This window comes from Hippopotamus amphibius, chromosome 4 (assembly GCF_030028045.1).
Source record: "Hippopotamus amphibius kiboko isolate mHipAmp2 chromosome 4, mHipAmp2.hap2, whole genome shotgun sequence".
Taxonomy (NCBI): Eukaryota; Metazoa; Chordata; class Mammalia; order Artiodactyla; family Hippopotamidae; genus Hippopotamus; species Hippopotamus amphibius.
Genome location: NC_080189.1, coordinates 164,881,998 through 164,903,433, shown reverse-complemented (window position 1 = coordinate 164,903,433; position 21,436 = coordinate 164,881,998). Strand labels below are relative to the sequence as shown.

Here is a 21,436-nt window from a genome sequence, read left to right as displayed (position 1 = left end):
AGAGTAGATTTCTAAATCTAAATAGCTGACTGATTTTCATCTGTACAAAAGAAACTGTATATATCTGACCATCTAGAGAACACATTTCATTTTTGTGTGAATATTTGTCTTGCTTTGTCTCTTGCTTTTGGGATAGGTATGGCCACACAACCAGTTTATTGTTTTTCTGTACATTGTTTCCTCTTTTCAAAAAGAAAGACAACTGGAACATAAACCAAACAAACTGAAATAAACAAACAGAAAGGAAAGCACAGTTCCCAAAGCAGTATGTACACAGGTGGCTAAGGAATTATACCAGCAAAAATGTAGTAAAATATGTAAACAAAATCTGAGAAGATTTTTTATTTTCTTTGACACAGTTAACTGTGACAAAACTAAAACTCACACTTTCTTCACATTTTAAGGTTTACTTTTTTGTTGTTTTGTCATTTTCTTTTAAAACAACATTCTCATTCCACTTCGAGATTTTAACAGTTTTCTTGTTTCAGTCATCCCATCAAACATACCGTGATAAATATATCTGTATATATATTTATTTATATATATTATACTATTAAATTCCATTTTTTGTGTCACAGCAGCTTTATTCATTTATTATTTATTTACTTTTAGAAAAGATGGGTGAAGGGAGACGTGAGCAAATGGAAGAATAGAGTTATCCATAAATGTCAGGCTGCAAAATTAGATCACTAGGAAAAAACATTATCATGTTAGGGGTGGGGGAAGAACTATGAATTTTGCACTCTGTCACGCTGTGTTTGGCTTGTGTGACCTTCTGTGGTTCCATCACAAGTTGAACTCCCCTATTGTCTGTTCTGTCTTTAACAGACTTTTCTTGTATTGTCTTGTATATTTGCATGCACTTCCATCAGTCACAGATCCAGCCCACCCCCATTCCCCTTCTCTAGGAAAGGCTCTGTGTTAGTTTGTGGGGCTTTCTCCTTGACCACAATTTGGCTGGGCTCAAGGACAGGAACAGTATTGTTAAGTAAAGCCAATAGCTCTGATAAAACCAGCCCTAACCGCATCTGTTCAGGGTTTGGGTGGCAAATTCTGGAATTCGATCCTGAGGGACCAGCTTTTCAAATCAATATTATCATCCATCCCATGATTTTGCTTTGTGTTCAGCAAATCATTGCCTAAGAAACAGACAACAGATTCTAGAAACACCACAACTTGATATGTAGAGTGAATATCATGGTAGCTTTTGAGTTCGTATGGCAATAGTCTCTCTTACTTTTGTTTGCTGAGATTTTGTTTTTTCTTCCTCTTAACTTATGTCCAGTTATTCTCAAAAAAAATAAATAAACAAATACCCAAAAGCCATTTTTTTTCCCCTCAGATCTTGAAAAGTTACGCGCACACTGGCCAGAACCAGATAAGGGTGGGTTGTTTTTGTTTTTGTTTTTAACTTTTTTCTTTTTTTTCTTTTCTTTTCTTTTTTTTTTACATAAACCAAAAACAAAACAAAACAAAAACCAAACATTATTACAGTCAAGCTTCACAAACATTATTACAGACTCACTTGGAGTTATGGAACAAGTAAGCCATGAAGTCTTCTACCTTGGATGAAAGGTCCTCAAGAGAAGGAAGCTTCGAAAGTGGGGGAGCCATGTGCTCGCTCCAGAGCGCAAAGTGTGTGCTTTACAGCACAGCAGGGCAGAAAGAACTTTCTGTCTCCGAGCAGTGACTGAATCAAAGCAGCCATGGCTGAACCTTATAGGTAGGTACATCTTTGTGTGTGTTCTTTTAAAAATGATTTTCCCCACCATGGTCATGGTATACCCCATCTCATAGTTAGAACAGTTCTGACATCTGTGAAATCGCATTTTCCAAGTATGTATATATTTATATAGAAATACTTCTGTGTTTTAAATTCGCGTATCGTTAGCGGTGTCGTGTTTACACATAATACTCTTTGTCCTTGTTTTTCTGTTTCTTGTGGCCGCTCTTTGAGCTCTGCTGCTTCTCCTTGAGGAGGGTGCCGTTGCTCTGCGCCGAGTTGCTGATGTAGTTCCGCGTCTCGTCCACTTGATAGGACCCCTCGTCCCTGTTCCTGTACTTGTACATGGCGTACAGAAGGATCAAGATGCAGAGGGCGGCAGCAGCCACAATGCCGACGACCATCCCTGTTGTACTGCTCGACTCCCGGATCACCTCTGAGGCCCCCGGGACCCGTCTGACTCCCGGCTCCGTGGGGTTTGCTGTGGGCACATTACGGAACATGGGGGAAGTAATTAGTGGGCTCTTCAGTTTGGTGCTGTCTAGCTCATAGGCAGTGGGCAACGGAAGCAAGACTATATCAGGCTGGGGTTTGAGATCACGGTTATTCATTTTGCCAGCTGGCAATTTGGGTACCATCCCAGACGAGGAGGAAGCTGTGAAGCGGATCAGCTCAGGGGACAAAGATGTGGTAGTAGTCCTACTAGTTTCGGAGACTTTGTTAGGTCTAAAGTCCTTGGATTCCCACTTGGGCGCATGTACTTTGTAGCCACCTTCGAAGATTGAAGTGGAAAGACTCTTATCTGTTACCAAGGAGAAGGTGGTGTAAAAATCTTCATCATCAGTAGGGGGCAGGTTAGAGTCAAAGGTTTCCCCTGAGCCATACCCAGATATCACCAAGCCATCATCATCACAACCATCGCTGCCTTGGTCCGACAAGCAAGGTAACCCCGCCTCAGAGGTCATGGACAGGGAATCTTTGGTGGTCTCAATAATGGTGAGGAGGGGGCGAAAGGTAGGGGGAAGTGTAATGGAAGGTGCACGAGTAGCAATAGGAGGGGTAGCTAAAGGGTCTTCTACAAGAAGAGGGATAACTAATTCACCTCCTGGGATTGAAAAGAAAAAGAAAAACAGAATTAGTATATTTGTAGAAGAACACAATTCACAGTCAAGCCCAATGAGTGTGGTCCCTAGGTTACACCTCAGAAATTATAATAAAGTGACTTGGATCCACATACGGTTCATCTCTCCTTGTAGCCTAACTGTGCTAGGCTGATTCAGAGCCCATTCTATGCCTCTTGCCACCAAAACCTGAAATCCTTAGATTGGGGGCTTAGATTTTTAAAGATACTCTCAAGTAATTATTTAGATAGAATTCAAACAGGCTTTTTCCAGGATCTGCTTAGGGATGATAACATTCAACTATACTGTCGCGAATACTGACCATCAAAATTGTGCATATGTGTGTGTATATGAACATGCACACATGCATGTGAGCCATAGAATTGATTTTCTTCTTGGGTTTCTACTTTTTTGCTCCCATTAGGATGAGAATGACATATTTTCCATGTCACTGAGATGAAGATCAAGGAACACAAAAGAGCTCATCTTCAGTATTTTAAGTTACTCCTTTTTTTTTTTTCACAGTTATCAAGTGTAGTCTTCATTTACTTTATGCAAAGTAAGGGAAACTTACAATAGGTTGAAAATGTTCATCTAACAAGCCCATTTGACTATGCTTTCCCAGAAATTCCCCTGACTATAAAACAACAACTTGCTTTGCGTTGGTCTAATATTATATTTGTACATTACTTTAATTCTATATGCAATATATGCTGAGCAGACATTCGATTTTTAAAATACCCAGCCCACATATCCATGACTTTGGAAACTCACTTTTAGATTCAGAAATGTAGAGATAGCAAAGTGAGTTTTTAAAATCATTGATTCTCATTTAGAGTGGCAGGTATTTATTGGTTTACCCACAGACCCTAGTTATTGCACTTATAAACATACTAGGAATAGGTCAGGAAAGGAAGTTCAGAATAGTTGACTAACTCATAGTGCCCTGCAAATCATGGGTACCACAAATACTCTGTGGTGGATGTTATTCATGTTGTATGTAAGCAAGATAATCAGTCTCCCCTGTGTCTCTTTACAGCATTATTTTCAAACAGAGAAAGAATCTCAAGAAGTCACAGTTCATATCTCTTTGTCAAATTTATTTTAAAATTATTCCAACTACTTTTTTTCAAAATCCTCTAGCAGGGATGGCATGATGAGTACCTGCCCCAGTTAGTCAGACAGTTGAGATGCTAATGCGATATTATGGTTGAAGTCTTCTTTCTGACCTGCTGCATCTAAAGCATCTAGGTTTCAGTTGTGCCAAGAAAAAGCCTCCTGAGAAGAAAGCTACTGCACACCTTCAGAACACCTGAGAAGAACTGCTGGCACCCACATCAGAAGCTTTTATTCTCTGCAGAGAGAAGCTGAGTTGGGGAGGGCGGCAACAATGTCCATAACACATATCACATAGAAGGGAAGGCACAAGAGAGCATTGTACAGTCATCCCCGGCCTACTCGACGATGGATGATGTTAGCAGATGTGGGGAAACAAAACAAGAACCTTTCTGAGAATCTCAAGATGATATTTTGGTCTGTGCTCTACATCCCAAGCTTCTCTTCTAGCTGAGAGTTTGAAACTATTGAGCAAACCAATTTTTGCAGATTTGACAAAGCTTCAGACTTGCTTTCCTGAACTAGTATGCCTTTTTTTTTTCCTTTACATTTCTTTATATGTTACATTGTGAACATATATAATTCATACATCTTGCAGCTTATTTAATGCATAATTTACACACTTCTAGTTTTTATAAATGGGATTTGGAACACAAGTCCGTAAAGGTAGACCAGTCCTAAAACTAACCCTGAGGTACCTTTTCTCCTTATTCTTTGGTAGGGAGGCCGTGAGTGCTATATTTAAAGTGATAATGTATGGAAGCAGGCAGTGTTTGAGTAAGAAAAGAGCAGTGAGGAGAGAGGAGTGAAGGCTCATGCAGTCTGTTTAAAGGTTCCCTGGGGATGCTCAGGGATGATTTTACTTTCCTTTGGAGAACAGGATAGGAGTTTTTTACCCATCTCACCTAGAACAAAGGTTTAGCATGTGTGTTCTTTTCTGGCACAAATACTGAGAGTCATTGCTTTTTTAGGGCAACAATAAAAATCAATCCAGTCTATATTAAGCAGAGAGTAAACTGGGATAAAGGACAGGAATGACTGATTTGTTGGGAGGCAAAGTCCTGATACAAATAATTTAAATATAAAGGCAAATTTTTAAGTAGGATACTAGTGTCCCTTTAAGTGATATTAAGATCACTGTCTTCATGATTACAGAGTGGCATTCATTTGCAATTTTAGTGTACCATCTGTGACACCCAACTGGCGTCTTAGATTTGCCTATTTTTTTTTTCCTCTCTGTCTTTTCAATCCCAACTAAAGCTTCCACGGTGTCTTTGTTGTTAAAAATCTACAGAATCTACAAACTGCTCATTCTGCAGTTGAATCACTTCTACTTTCCTTTGCTATTCACTTCTCATTCAACACCCTAAAGTGGGCATCTCTCTTGGAGCAGGAAAAAAAAAAACTGAAAATCATTCTTTTCATAATGGGATGGAAAGAGGGTCTCAAAGCTCACTAATTTACAAAGAGCTTCTAAAAGGCTGGTGAGCCCTTAAGTGAAATGGTAAGAGCTTATTTCAAAACTAAAATGATGGGTATGCTTTTGCAGAGTTTAAATAACAGAATCTGTTAAAACTGCTAATCTTCAATTTTCTTTGCCCTTTAGTTATTAATCCTAGTAGCAGTGATAAAAATGATAAATGATGCCCCTGTCAGGGACATTTGAGCACCAATCCTGGTAGTGTTTAATCAATGAGATCGTAGAAACTTTCATAGCTCCCCTCTCCTGGCATGTCAAGAAACTGAAGAATGTTTTTCATTTAAAAGGGAGTCCACTGGGATGTAGGGGCTGGTATTACAAAGGGGAATTACAGTGAAAGTAGGTGGAAAATTTTAGGTAACTATAAATGTGGAAGGTGCCTGGCACAAGTATGTGAGTTGGGGTATATAGTCCATTTTAATGTCAAATTTCATCTTTGAGATTTCAGATGATTCTAGTGTCCTGGGGAGTGCAAGTGTACACATCATCTGAGATAAGGAGGTAAAGGATGTTGTTCTCCCATCATTAGATCCTTACTAGAAATGACTTAGATTGCTGAAGGCCATTTAAGATTTCATGTTTATTTGTATTAATCCAAAGTGAGTTCCCTCAGAAATGCTGGAGCGGCTAGTTTTTTTTTCACTGCCCAAAGACCCGGAAGTCAGTGATCTACCAGATGTCCCTGCTTACAAAAGTATTCACAGAAGCAAGAAGCTTCAAGTCATAAGGGGTTGCAGGCAGAATAATACAAAACGTGTAATCCATCAAAACTCTAATTTCCTATTCCATCCCAGAATTTTTCTTTGGTTTGGAATAAGAACTATCTGTATTCCTTAAAGTTAGCATTTTAAATCAGAAATATATACCCTTTTTTGACAGGGTTGTGCTTTTCTTTAAACCAGAGAGATCACTAGGGATATAAAAGGTCTATTTTAGCCCTGAAGGCTGCCCTGCTTTTTTGCTTTATGAGTGTATTTATAGATATATAATTCATGCGTCTAGGGCTGATATTCAGCAAAAGGGGCATTCTGCCATCGAAAAAGACAGTGTATTAAAAATTTAATAGAACTCTTCTGAACTGTGAGAATGTTGTAGGTGATGGTGATGTAGTGGGTCATCTCAAAAAACAAGAAAAGCAGCACAAAATTTCAGTATGGCTCCAACCTTTGCCTCTCTGGAGACATTTGAGTTTAAGAAGTCACAAAAATAGGAAAAACAATGACACTGAAGAGTGAGACTCTGGGAGAGGACACCGTGCTCCAATTCCTTGAATTTCTTTTATCTATATTTAGGTTCTTTACCTCATCACTTATTTGCATTTTTTTTCTAATTCTCTGCTGGGAAACTCACATACAATGGGAAGAAATAATCTTTTTCCCCACTAAATTAGTTATTAAATGATATTCATTTAGTTATTTGGTGCCACAGAAATATGTACTTGCAACACATCAGTATCTGGAAGCTCAGAACCATGAAATTGTTCTGTATCAAGCCTCAGAAAGAAGAATTATGGTCAGACATGGCAAGTCCCTGGGGAGAAGACACCAGAAAAATGCAAATGTTCCCAAGGGGCTTAATTTTTTAATGAGCGTTTTAATGAGATGAGACTCTCTAGGTAGGACATTTTCCCCTAGTTTATCTGAAATGGTTTTGATTCTGAAAGGCTGCAGATCCTATTTTTTCAATATATGCCCAGGTAAGATGAGCTACAGCCCCTTGATGTCATTATACATCGTAAAAGAAGGAATGTCTAGTGGAGTTTTTCATCTGCCTATTGATTAAAAACTTTTCCTCTGAAGTCTCGCAGACTCAGGTTAACATCACAGCTCTGTGGCTTCCTAGCCATATGAGTTGGTCAAATTTATTAAAATCTCTGTAAAATGGGAATGATAACACAGCCAACCTCAAGCCACCAACATGAGCAATAATAATGCGTGTTAATGTGAATTAAAATGCATGTTACGTAGCACAGAAACTACTGCTACTCCAAAATGCGAATTACTAGCATCATTTCTACTAATGTTTTGAGCCTATAGAGACTAAAATCATTGATCACTTTTTTTTGGACCTTTTCTTATGTACTAGTATCACGCTGAGGTATAATTATATAGAATCTAGACTATTTTAAATGCAGAGTTTAAAGAATGATTTATAATAATTCTAAGAGCTTGTATTTAAAATAAATGATTAGCCTTGGAGGGAGGGTCGGATGAATTGGGAGATTGGAATTGATGCATATACACTAATATATGTAAAATAGATAACTAATAAAATAAAAAAAAAATTAGCCTTACGTCAAATGCACTTACGGATAGCATCCTCAAGAAAAATAAAAGCTTTCAATTCAGTTAGATAAAATAACACTCCATTTAGGAGATTCTTAGTTTTAAACCTAAAATATCATCCCTGTCAGGCAATATAAAATCCTATAAACTGAGGCAGATAAAGCTCATTCATTGAAACTGCTGGGGTGGAAACATATCCCTCATACACTCTTCAGTTTGATATTTCTGTAACAGTAATACTAATTCCGTAACAGTACCTAAAATTAAAGTGAAGCAAGTAAGCTTTTTATTTAAAAATTATATAGCACTTCTTGCCGATCTTATGTTTCCTGAATTGATAAGGCAACATTGATTCAAATACCTTTAAGGTCAAGGGGTATTTTCAGCGTAAAGTCATACAAAATGGCAATACCTACCTGAAACGTTTCCTAAACAAAACTTTAGATGTGAAAATCATCATGTTTCTTCTTGGTAGAATCTTAGGATCCTCTTAAAGCTTACCTGATTAAATCCTTGAGAGAAATGGCAAATATTAATAGAAAGGGAAAATGACAGAGAGAAAGAGAGAATTGGATGCCTACTGTGTGCAGGTGTGCTTTCACCAGTGGTTAGTTTTACACATTGGAAGGCATCATTATCAACAGGACTAAATGCCTGGGATTCTTCTCTATTCTCAGTAAAACTGATTTTGTAGCTTGCAGTGATGGTGATATTTTAATCCTGGATAACCAAACTCTACCATAGTCACTTGAGAGTACCTTATTTCCCCTTTGCTGAAGGAAAATAAAATAAAGGACTGATTTCCCCTAAAGCTTTCTAAAGAGTTCAATTAGAATGTATTACCACTAATAACATTTGCAGTTAACTCAGCTAACTTTTTTCTGGAATACCGGCCTCCCGTAGGTTGTATCCAATTTCATATCCCACTGTAGAGCCTACCATTACTTTTAAGGCTTTAAAAGTTGGTTCAGGCAAAGAGGCCAGGCTTCCTTTGGCTGGTAAGAACAATATACCCACACCCTTCTACCAAGAGTAGAATTCACATTGATTATTAGAAGCAATTCAGCACAAAATATAACAGTGAAAATTAAGCAAATAGACACAAATGAAATAAAACATTTAATACTGTCTTCAAAATCATATAGTAGAAAATAAAAACAACTTCAGGGCCAAAGTAAGCTAGAGAGAAAGAGAGCAAATAACATCAACAAGGCATTCACAATATAAGGACAGAAAGAAAAGCAAAAGGCAAATAAAAAATAGAGGAGGTTTCAGAAAAAAACAAAGGAATCATTTCCATATAGACAAAATAACTTAAATTAAATAAAGCATACTGTATTAATTTATAGTCAACTTACATCAACAAATTGCCCGCATGTTTTTTGGCATGAAAGAAAAATTTACAAAAGAAAGTTGTGTAAGAATGCTCTTGGACAAATAGAATTGCCACATTCTTGTAACTTGCTTTTTTGTTGTCAATTTCTTTAAGAACTTTTGAGCAAAATGTCTAATTTTTCAAATATAATAATTTACAACAGAGGATGATAGAGGGAGGCAACAACACATACATCCACACCACATAACATGAAAAGAAAAAAAAATCTGCACTTTAACAAATTTTTTACTTTAAGGGGCTTGGGAGGGCATCAGTTTTGAATTTGAAATTATTCTGATTGCGATGATTTAAAAAAATTTTTTAAAAACCTGTTTAATTTTATAATTTGCCTTTTAAAAAAATCTATGAATCTAGAGGGTTTTGGATGAATTTCTACAGTATTCTAGGTTCTCAGACATATATATTTAATTTTAATTTTTTTTTGTCTTTTTGACAAGTGTTAGACTTCCTTTAATCGAAGGGGATGGATGACAGCACATAAATTTGAACAATGCTAAAGAAAGGAGGGGTATGGGAAGGAAAGATGCAGAAAGGGTAGGGTCATAACTATGAGTGTACTACACAAGAGATGAAGATGATGGGAGTAAATGTGTAAGTGAGTCGCCATGTCCATGTAAGGGCGGCACGGAGTGATCTAGCTGCATTAGAGCTTCTGGCTGTAAGGAAGGGATGGGCAATATACAAAAACAAATGAGCCTACACATGCCCATCTACAGAAATAAAGAACAGAACTCTAACACTGACAATCTCACACACCCTAAGCTGCAACTTCTTCAACATGCAATTACTCCAAAAATCATTACAGTTTCATTAAAGATTTTCCAATAATAAAAACAGTTAAACTTTTGTCCCTACTAAATGTAGCCAAAATACATAAAATAATAATCGTAATACTTATAATAATGATCAAAAAGTTAAAAGCAAAAACAAGGAGGCTAGATTTATGCATTCAAGTTGAACAACTTCATCGGCAGCCACACAGCCCCATCTAGAGTTAGGGGAGGGGGTTAGAGACCTTCAGATTGAAAGACAAAGCTGTATTGGGAGCCCACTGGCCGGGTCATTCATTACTTCCCTATATAGAAAGGGTACTGTCTGAATGATGTCACCTGTCTTCCCCATGCCACCTGTGGTGCATGCAATTCTAGTGAGATCGGGTTTATTTGAAAGATGTGGATGTGGGGGTTCTGCAGCTGAAGTTGTTCCACATTTAAAGAGGGAGTGGGGAAAAGTTGCAGAAAACAATTCATAACTTTTTTTTGTCATACTTTTGGATAAAACCAAATCTAAAGATCTAGCAATTAAAAAGAAACACATTGATATATATATATAGATAGATATAATACAAAAAGCACTTAATTCCCAAACAAGGGGGCAAAGAACAAAAAGTAATTTAAAGAGAAAAGTATTTCACAGACTTTCAGAGATGAACAACCAGATGCACACGCTGAGGAGGCACAGACAGAGCAGTCAGGGGACACTTTTTTATTGTTTTATATTTTCTGGCTTATTGATCCCCCTTTTGGTGAGAGCCAACATTAAAAACAAATTTTGCATTTTCAGTAAAAACAAATTTTGCATTTTCTCTAACAATTTTCTTTTTTGGTTTTGATTCTTTAAAAAAAATAAAAAGGGCGTGCAGTCTGGATGTACGTCATAAGTAGACATTTGAGAGAAGAAAGAGGCTAAGACTGACAAATGGGTAACTGTCTATTATCCTTTAACTTTAGGAATGTTAACCAAGTTCATACATGCTTAAAGTAAGTTGCATTTAGGGAAAATAGAAAAACAGAACAGCAAGCTAGGGTTGGGAAGAGGTCAGCAAGACAAAACCAATTTGAGAGTAGGAGAAGGGTACTGGATTTAGTTTCATGCCTTTCCAGTAGGGGCAAAGGGCATCCCAAGGCTTCTTGCCCATTGCATTCTTGTAAGCATGTGCGTGTATATGTGTGTGTGTGTTGGGAGTTGAAGTAAAGCTTGTAGTAGCAGGAATTGAGGTAAAACTACAGATGAGTTCATGGGTTCTGCTCTAGGAAACTTAGCCCCTATTCATTCACAGCCTCAGAAGGTACATTTTGTAAGACACAGAGGGGTTGTAATGAACACTGCTCCAAATACATGTTCTTGGGCTTGGCCAAATTGACAGGGCACATGAGTGATGACTGTGGTAATTAAATGTAGCTGATAAACAGATTGCTGCTTTTCTTTTAAATAAGAGGGGCAAAACCCCTCTCCATCCCACCACTCTAAAGAGCATAGTGGCACAGCATCAGTAAACTACAGGATCGTCAGGAAATGAGTGCAGCTTATTTGAAGGACATTGGCAGAAACTGTGCCAGCAATCTTCGAGAGACCATGTGGGAAACAAAGGCTCGATTCAACCTACACTGAGAAAAGGAGAAGAGACAAAGTGTGTGTGTGTGTGTGTGTGTGTGTGTGTGTGTGTGCGCGCGCGCGTGTGTGTGAGAGAAGATACTGTAGAAGGGACATGGGGAAGGAGGTTTTAGAAATGGCCTCAGCCTCCACTGGAAGAGATCACAAGAACTACATTAAATATTTTATCCCCGTGAGAACATTAATGTTCAACCAAGGACTGGGAAACCCGGGTAGGCGAACCACAAAGGTAAGACACTTGAGAGCACCTGGTTCTGACAGCCAATTCCAACCACTCCTAAGAAATTTTTTGGGTGACTTTGACAAATAGAATAAATTGTGAGGAGGAGTCAGACTTTTGTCCCCTATAGGACGCCCCTTTTATTATTTTAAAATAATAATAGTAATGTGTCCCCATGGGTCAGTCCGTACCAAGATTTTTAGTCTCTGGTTTTATAATGTTAATCATTATTCCAGGAACTTCACAAAGGACAGCTGGGACGTTTTAGGAGGAAGAAAAAAAATCCCAATAATATAGGAAAAGAAAAACCCTTGTTGCCATTTAATTTTTTTGAATAATTATTCTTTTAACTTTGAATTTTATTGCATGAGAAGACCCTGTAAATGTTCATACTGCCTCACAAGGCATCAAATTAGTTCTGTAGAACAAAGTTAGTTTTAATAACATTCATATGGGCTATTTTCCATTTCATAGGCAATTTTTTAAAGTAGGAAACATAAGTCGTCTAAGTGTGAGATTTATAAAGAATAAGATATGTCCAGCGTATACATACTCCTGGAAAATAAGAGATGTTTTGAGGAAGATACATCAGCAATTTGAGTCTCCTAAGGCTTCTACTGAGTAATTTACTATTTCAAAATTGCCTGTTTTAAAACTCTTACAAGTAGGACACCACTTTCTGGAAATCACTGGTTTAAACAATTGAACATACCAAAATTTATGGTTGTCACTTTGCAAATAAAATAATATATGTATTTTTTAAATCCATGGAAGCCACAGTTTCAAATGAAGCCAACACAGCACTATATCAGTGCATACACATTTTTATAAGTCAACCATCAGTTAATATATACAAAGCTTGTTTGATTTCTAATATAAGACAGAAAATAATATTGCTAGTAGCTTATAATCAGGTCACAACTTCACTTTCATCTTTTATTACATAACTACACTAGGTTTTTATTACCAATAACTGCATAGTTCTGTATCTATGCCTCTACTGAGTGGTAAGAATGATTTGGGGTTATTCTTGCCATTGAGAACAAATAATAGAATAATTTGACTTGAAACAGCATACTTTGATGTGACCATTTTTATCCAATCATGTCCAAATAACCCTGTCTAAATGCAAAATCAGACTTTTAAGAACATCAAATGCAATAAGATGGAATTATTCAGAATGCATCTTGGAAAGTGCACTTGTTTCAAAGAAATGTTTCTAAACTGCTTGGGGTTGCGCTTGAGAAGCCAGACGAATACTCAAAGAACTCAAGGTGCAAACCCTCCTCTTTGGGAGAGTGGGTCCTGCTTGATAAGGTGCACAGGTGAGGTCCAAGAAGAAGGTCCAAGTGAATTATTTGCATTACATTAAATTTTTTAAATTTCTCATTGAAAATACTGGAAAGAGGAGGGAAGCGGTAACCTTCTTGGGAGTCACAGAACACCACCAGGGAAAGACTTAAATTGTAAGCAGGGAAGGCTAAGAAATGATTCTGGAAAACAAATACCTAATGAGAATTTTCAAGATTTTTGCATCAGATATATGAGATAAATGTCTTCATCATTGCTCCCTCCTAAGAAATATACACAACCTTTTCATTGATGGATATGTTATGTGTCTGTGTGATGAAGGGATGGATTTCTCTGAGAGAATCAGTGGCTCAGTTCTGAATCATGGTTTGGCTTAGAATAAAAACAGAGACACAGTGCATGGATGTAGAATCCTAGGAATGTGAAGGTGGCTGTCATTCGTGTTACAAAATGAGCCCTGCATTTACTCCGACTTCTCACAATCTCTTCCTCAGATACGAGCGATGCTCAGAGAAACGGTGAAGACTGCTTCAAACATGGTATTTGTCTCTAAACAAAAAGTTTAACATTTTCTTTTTAACGCTGAACAAACACGTCCCAAGTAAAAAGTTCATGTACTCTCTGTTCCCCAACATTTTCCACACCTAATTACAGTAAATAGGGAGAAAGAGAAAAACTAAACCTCCAAGATGGAAAAGAGCCCAGAACACCATCAAGCCCAATACTTAGAACTGTATTTCTGTATTAATGATCTGCTTGCCCAATTCAGAGTAATTTTTCATACTTAAGAAGATTGATAAGAATGGTTAAAGCAGTACAAAAGGTGGTATTACATTTTCAAACCTGGTAAGATAGAATGTTTACACATGGAAGGGCCTTAAATTAATGACTTCTTTCTCTATATTTACAAAACCCTTAACTTGTACCTGTAATTCTGTCACCAAATCTCCATTCTTTTTTGTGAACTTACTGTATCCTATACAGATTTTTACTGACTCTAACACCCCATTGCACTTAATTTGTTTTCTTCTCATTTTTAGCTAGACTGTAAGAACTTTAGGACAAGAATAGCATCTTTTTAATCTTTATTTTTCCTACCAACCAGAATGCTAATAACCACTCAAACATTTATCGAATGAACTAATGACTGAATAAATTAATTAATATCATTAGTTGCTCTTTTTTAACATTACACTAGCCTAGAGCTTCCACAAACACAATAAAATCTTAAATCACCAAGGTGGCTCACCTTGTACCTGAAATCTAGTACATGGGATAGAAATTTTAGAGTCCGGAGACCTAAGTTCCAGCCTTGGTTGTATTGCCTACTATACTAGTTTGTTAGGACATTGAAAAAGTCAGTTAATGTCCCTGAGGTTGTTTTTTCATGTGTAATATAGAGATTATAATGTGTGGTCAATTTACCTACCTCAAAGGGTAAGTTTATACAACTGATATTTTGAATGTGTGTTTATAAATTATAGAGGGCTCTTCAAATGTTTTTTACTATTTTCTTCAAAGCTGACACCATAGTATCAGCTATAAAATGAGGGTTTCCTATTCAGAGAAGAATGAGACCTACACAGTTGAGGTCAGTGCTATTCCAAGTTTGATGCTTGAAGCACCTGCTTCAGCATCAAACAAATAATAACCTCAATCAAAAATTTGAACCCAAGTTCTATTACTACCACTATTACTACCTCCATTGAATCCCTGTTCCTACCCTTCCAATAGTGCTAAGTCCTTAAAGCTTGATTAGTTCATCTTTTAGTGGTGAATTTTTGTTATTTCTGCATGTAATTTTACAGTTACTTTGTTTCACTTTTCTGGGGTTTAGAGTTAAGCCCTGAAGGGGTCATATTGAGATATGTTTTCATGGGAATCCTTCCTCTCAAACCATGTGACTTGAGACAAGTCACTCACTCCTCACCCGAACCCCTGGAGCCTCAGTTTGCTCATTTATAAAATCAGGAAGACTCATCCTTCTAGCTCACAAATGTATGTAAATTTAAGTAAAATTACTTCGGAACTTTAATATTCAATTAAAATGCAAGAAGATGTTATTCGCTATATTCTATGAGTTCAGCACTACTTGGTACTACTGAAGAGACCAAAGAGGATGGTGACAAGGGTGGAACTCTCATCAGATTCCCTTGGAAAAAACACATCCCAACAGGCATTTGAACTGTGGGGTAAGATGAGGATATGAGGGAATGGAGGGTTGAGGTAGAATTTTAGCTCTTTTCTGCCAAAAGAGTTAATACTGGTTCAGATGCACGAAAGGGAAAACTCAATTAAGAAATTTCAAGGAATTAATATTCTTATTTTCATTTTGTTTTAACGGTAATCAGATATTAGTGTAAGTCAGCCTTTCTTCACTCAGGATATTATAAACTCCTTGATGCACAAGATGAATCTTTATAATTATTTTGTGATTTTAATCCATTTAACATAGAGCAGGACACACCATAGATCTCAGTACATATTTGTTGACTTGAACTACAAAAATAGAAGAGCTTGCAAGAGTTGGATCTCTGCTTTGTGAAGTGGGTGGGATTAAAAAAAGTTATCCTTGTTGGTGCTAATTTATTTAATCAAGAATTATGTTCATTGAATATCTTCATGAAGTGAAACAAAGAGAAATAGCAGTATAAGTAGGGCTTAAAGCCATGAACTTAGCAACTGTTCTCCTTTCTGTAGCCTTGCTTCTCTGTGGATTTTTAGCGCTAATATATGCATATAGCTTATTATTTGCAAACTATTAGGTCCTTATAATACTATTAAAGTCCAAGACAGTACGTAATGTAAAGGATTTATTTTATCCACATAAAAATCACCTGTGTGCCAGTCAGAAATGAAGGCTCTGTCTGAAATACTTTCTTCCTTCAGCTTGAACAGCCCAAGATTTTTCCAACTATCCCCCTCTAAAAGTTCTGACTCTTTATCTCTCCATTTCATAGCTGGTCCCAGGTGTGGTCCTAGCCTGGGTGATCCCATCCTTCCCTTTGGCTGTAAATATCTACCATCTATATGACTGTGATTTGCATTTCAAACCTGCTCCTCAGATGCCAGTTTCCTGTATCCAGCTGTCTACTCAACATTTCTACTTAAATATCTAAGCGGTGCCTTACATTCAAGAGGACTAAAAGAGAACTTTGAATTTTACTCTCCTCCTAAACTTGCACCTCTCCTAGAATTTCCCATCTTTTGGGTTTGACCCAGGTGTACAAGCCTCTAAATAGTCATGATATTTGAGCCCCTACCCCAACTCACCTCCACATATCCAGTGTACCGGAAGTTCTGTCAACTCTACTTTGACAACAAACTCCTCAGGTTGACTTTCTCCCATTGCCATCACCCATGTCCTACAGAAAGCCACCATAATTCCTTGCTTGGACTCTGCAGTGGCCTTCCAATTGATCTCCCCACCTCCACTTCTGGCTCCCTAAAATCCATTCTCCATAATGAAGTCATAGTGATCTTTATAAAAAGTACACAATACAAAGCAGATCAAGTCACTTTCTTGCTTTGAATCCTCAAAGGTAGAATTCTCCAAACCCAAATTCTGTACCATGACCCACTGTGAAAGTCCCCTGTGATCTGCCAGCTGCCTACTTCTCTGGCCTCATCTCCTACAGCAGCCCCTGACCCAGGATGTCTCAGATTCTGGCCACACTCTCTAGCTTCCCTTCCAAGCACACTCCTTGTCTTACTCTTTGCCTGGCTTCTTCCTTCTGATGGTTCAGGTCTTTCCTTCAACTTTCCTCCTAAGAGAGGTCATCCACAGCTTCTCTAGCAAGCAACCCGCTCACTAACTTATCATCCCCTCATGACTCTCCATGTAGTAATTACTACCTGATTCATGCCCATTTATTTATTGAATATAAGCTCCATGAGAACAGAGACTTTGTCTTATTCTCCACTGTACTTAGAGCAGTGCTGGACACCTGGTGAAAGCTCAGGAAATCACTGCTTTGTGAAGGAACAATGCCTCAAATAGCCTGAAAACACTTCGCAAAGGGTGGCCACTCTACTCTTCTCTCTTTCAGGCCTCCGTAGCTCCAAGCACAGTGTTATTCCCACGTGAGGAGTTGAGTAAATGGTTTGTAAACTAACTATTGAAATATTGCATCCTCTATTCTGTTTTATTTTCTTTTACTCTTCTTTAAGCCAGATGGGGTTTCCCTGAATTCTAACTAGCAGTTCTAATGCAAATTGGACCTTCTCATCCACAGCTGGCTTAAAAAATCTTCTGAAAACAACAACAACAACAACAAAAAACCAAAACATCACTAACTCATTCTCCCTCTCATAAACTGGTGCTGGGATGTTTATTAAAAACTCAGGCTTTCCTTTGCAGTTTTGAGAGCTAAAGATAAAATAAACAGAAGAATCAGGCCTAGAGCTGCCAGAATCTGATGCATGTCTTCAGGCAATAGGAAGGAATGGGCCAAACAAATTATCAGTAGGAGGAATGGTGATCAGGGAAGTGAAATGTACTTGGTTATCTTTGCCTGCTGTGGCCCTGCAGCCACTGACAGCAGAATCCAGCAGCAGTGGGATCTTCTTCCTGAACTGGTATCATAACATTTTATGACTGTGTTTTTAGAGTAATAAATTATTCAATAAGGTTTATTTTGCTTCTGTTTTCCACAAAAGCTCATCTATTCTGTCATTATGACTAGAATTCTGACCATTTTCTTTGTGCTGGTGTTTTTTTGGTGATAGCAGCTTGGTATTCCACCTGTTGCCTTCTCTCTAGGGGCCCTTAAGTTCTCTACGTTGTCAGTGAGAAATAGCTGACCTTGACGACATGTTACAATACAATTCACCATATCTTGAAAACACCCTGTTTCCCCCTAAAATCCATCTTCATTGTAAGGAATGTCAGCGTTCATAAATCAATACCACCAAGGCGTTTTTATACTCAGTGGAAATTAGTATATGCAAACAATATGAAAAGCTTGCTCAAGACTCATGCATTTGACATCAAGATGATGTACCATGACTGCATGGCTTTGACTATGTCTGACCTAAGCCTCAAGCAGCTGACTGACCAGAGAGGAGAAGGCTACAGAGATGCCTGTATGGGCAACACACATATCATGAGATTTATTTTTAATTTTTGTAAACTGAACTACTGTAGATTAGAAAGAAGCTATGACTAATTCCCTAGTCAGTCCAAAAACTCAATGCATATGAGCCTCTAGATTAGTAAAGATACACGCTTAGAGACAAATGCGTATGATCAAATGGTTGACATAGTGATCCTCGCAAATATGAGAAAAGAGAAAGAAAGTATAAATTATAATTATGTAGTTAAAACACTAAATTAACCAGAAGCCTACTTCCAGAGGGACATGTTCTTAAGAGTTATTGAGAACTTATTCTCTGCCAGACATTGTATTAAGCACCTTAAATATTTAATTTCACTTAATCATTTCAATTACATCTTATATTATCAGTAAACTTGGGCTGAGAGAAGTTAATTTGTTCAAAGTTATACAACTAGGAAGTTGAATAGCCATGACCAAACTCAATCCTATAAATTTTACATTAAACCACAATGCCACTGCAAACCAGAATGTTTTTAAATATTCAGTTCTCAGTGAGTATGGGAAATTATAAATGAGCTAATCTTTAGGCACTAAAACAATTTCCACAGGAGATCCTAGGATCTCTAAAGATTTATTTCAAACTCTTATGCCCTTGAAATAATTATTGCGCAGTGAGATATTCAGAGGGGCTCTGAGGGTTTCTTTTTGGTACAATCTCAGGTCATCTAAGCCAGACCTACTAAATCAGTCTCTGTGGAGGGTAGTGGGGACAGGATGACAGGCAGTGTCTGAATATCTGCTTTTTTTTTAAAGTTCCCCAAATGGCTCTTATGCAAGATCACATTGAGCTCATAATCAAAAGACCTGGATGAAATCCCAGCTGTGATCCACTCTCTATGACCATGAATTAAGCTACAACCTCTCTTGTTTGTAAGATAGAGATAAACTTCACTGGATGTTGAATTAACAGAAGGACATGCTACCTATACAAGCACTTTTAAAAATGTATATACATACACACACACATACACACACACACACACACACATATATACATACTTTCAGAAATGTTATAAGAATAATAATTATCTTACTGGCACATCAAAAGCTACTTAATAGCTACTAATACATTAATTTTAGGACCACACAATAAATGTTTTTGGATATTCTACCTATTCTAAATGTAACATGGTGGAAGCTTCAGTTATCTACAAAGTGCTTATCAAAATAGTCTAAATGATTTGATTCCTTTGCTCTTTTCCTGAGTTATCAAATTACAAATTCTCTCTGAATATCTCTATCCCATGCTGTTTTCTTTCCTACTATATCCTAATCCATCATTGACTTTATGCAAAAATTTTAAAAAGTGCTATAAACCAACAGTTGGAGAATTTCATCACATTTTTCTTTTCATACCTTATTATTTTATTCTACACTTTAACTCCAAACTGGTAGGCTCCACTAATTGTTCTAAAATGTTAAGAAAAGTGGCTTTCTCTGCACTCATCAAATAGGCACAGATGCTACTCTCAGTCTCAGGTAGGACAGAAGACACAAGAATTAACTTCCTACTGTGTCCTTTCAGAACCATGGAGTCTACCACGTCTGTTAGAGTGACATGGTGTTAGGATGAGGACAAGACACTAGCATGGCTGTAGATTAGTGTCCCCAAGTGAGAAAGAGTTATAGCCAGCTTTGAAAACAGAAGTGCCAACAGCCATCTGGCCACGTGTAATATCTCCTCGGCCAGGCTACATCACCTTTTTTCAATGTGGTCGCCAACATTATTTCTCCATGGTGAGAGTAAACAGACCCTGATGTATTTTCCCTGTGCTGTTTTAGATGAACATGTTACTTGATCTTTAAGTTTTCATGCTACATGTGATGACCATATGAGATATCTATTAAAAAAGAAAAGATGTGAGAAACATTAAAGGTTTTATTTTTAGCAACGGTGCCATGTTGAATTGAGAAAGTCAGCATGGTGAAACCCTGAAACCCACTTACAATCTCTATCTTTACGCAGAAGTTTAATGTGCTCACATGTAGTGACTCCATTAGAATGTTTGCTCATTAATTTTATTTCTGTTTCATAGTATTAATCTATAGTAATGTTTCCCCCAATGCTATTAGCCAAAAGGTCATATTTGTTTTTTCAAGTGGAAGAAACTTAAAATTCATAAAGTACTAAGTATTATCTCTGCAAAATCATGGAACCTAGGGTTAGGCTTTTTGGAGTCTCTCTTACTTAAAAAATAAGGTTACCTTTTTTTTATTACATATTATTTGGTTATTCAGTGCAAAATACATTAGCCCTCCTGTAAACAACTCACTAGAAAAATCCTTATTATCTTGGACACTAGGTAAAATTTTTTGATAGTGATTGGCATAACCACTCTCTCTCTTTTTTTTTAAAGAACAGATAAATGAGGCCACTAAGCAAATCCAGTTAAGAAGTCAAGCTGGAGCAGTATCATGAAAACTTAGACAAATCATTTTTTTCTTACCATACTAGTTTCATCCTTGGTTTCGTTTTGGCTCAATACAAATTTTCCCTGCAAATGAGGGTATCTTATTTCCTTGAAAATATTATTCAGCCAGAAACAAGAGAATATACTGTTATGGTACTTGCATGTATCTGTCTGCTTGAAAGTCAGAGGTGCCTCACTGTATAGCAGTATCCCCTTGAGTTGAACAATGCAAGGCCTGCCCATCCTATGTAATAACCCCGTGCAAGTTACCTCTGTACCTATGAAGAGCATTCATAACTACTCTGAATAAGCCCTATCCTCCCTTTCAGTTCTGTTGAAAACAGCCAATATTTGGACAGGACAGTAGCACACAGTGGACAACTGTCTTTGGTCACTGCTACTTAAGGTTGTGAGCAGTGTTGATCAGATGGGGAAAGACAGTGAGGGAGCAATGTGGCCATAGCACATAATAAGGACCCAATAAATAATTATTGAAAAATAAAAAGTGATTTCCCAACGTACCCTGTGGACCTGACTAGCAGGCACAAATCAAGACAGAAAGATACTGCATTTTAAGTGTCTCTGCATCTTAGCTTCTAAACAGCCTTCATATTTGAAGAGATTGTTTAACCTACAGTCCCTAAGACTTATATCTTTGGTTTAGATAGAAAGAATCTAAAAGCAAGGACTCAACTTTCTAGAAGTCTCTAGAGAATAACTCTCTCTGATACTTTTACAAAAAGTAACACAAAAGAACTATTAATGGTAAAAAGGAATAACTTTGTAAATTAGTGGCATTCACTATTTGTGGTCCAAAGAATAAAGCCTTGCAAGGGAGTATCTATTCAATGTTTCCAGAGAA

General features: G+C 37.3%; 1 protein-coding gene across 10 annotated transcripts in view; it reads right to left on the bottom strand.

Moving 5' to 3' along the window:
• Positions 1–1,607: 1,607 nt before the first annotated feature.
• Positions 1,608–21,436, bottom strand: part of NRXN3 (neurexin 3) — a 1,504,067-nt gene continuing 1,484,238 nt past the window's right edge. For 5 of the 10 annotated variants that reach the window (XM_057731261.1, XM_057731262.1, XM_057731264.1 and 2 more), the window contains one exon: positions 1,898–2,204. In XM_057731261.1, coding sequence (XP_057587244.1) covers positions 1,903–2,204 — 302 coding nt within the window. In that variant the 3' untranslated portion in view covers positions 1,898–1,902. Of the gene's footprint in view, positions 2,829–21,436 lie in introns of all 10 variants that reach the window. The other 5 variants (XM_057731259.1, XM_057731260.1, XM_057731263.1 and 2 more) reach the window with 3 other exon arrangements.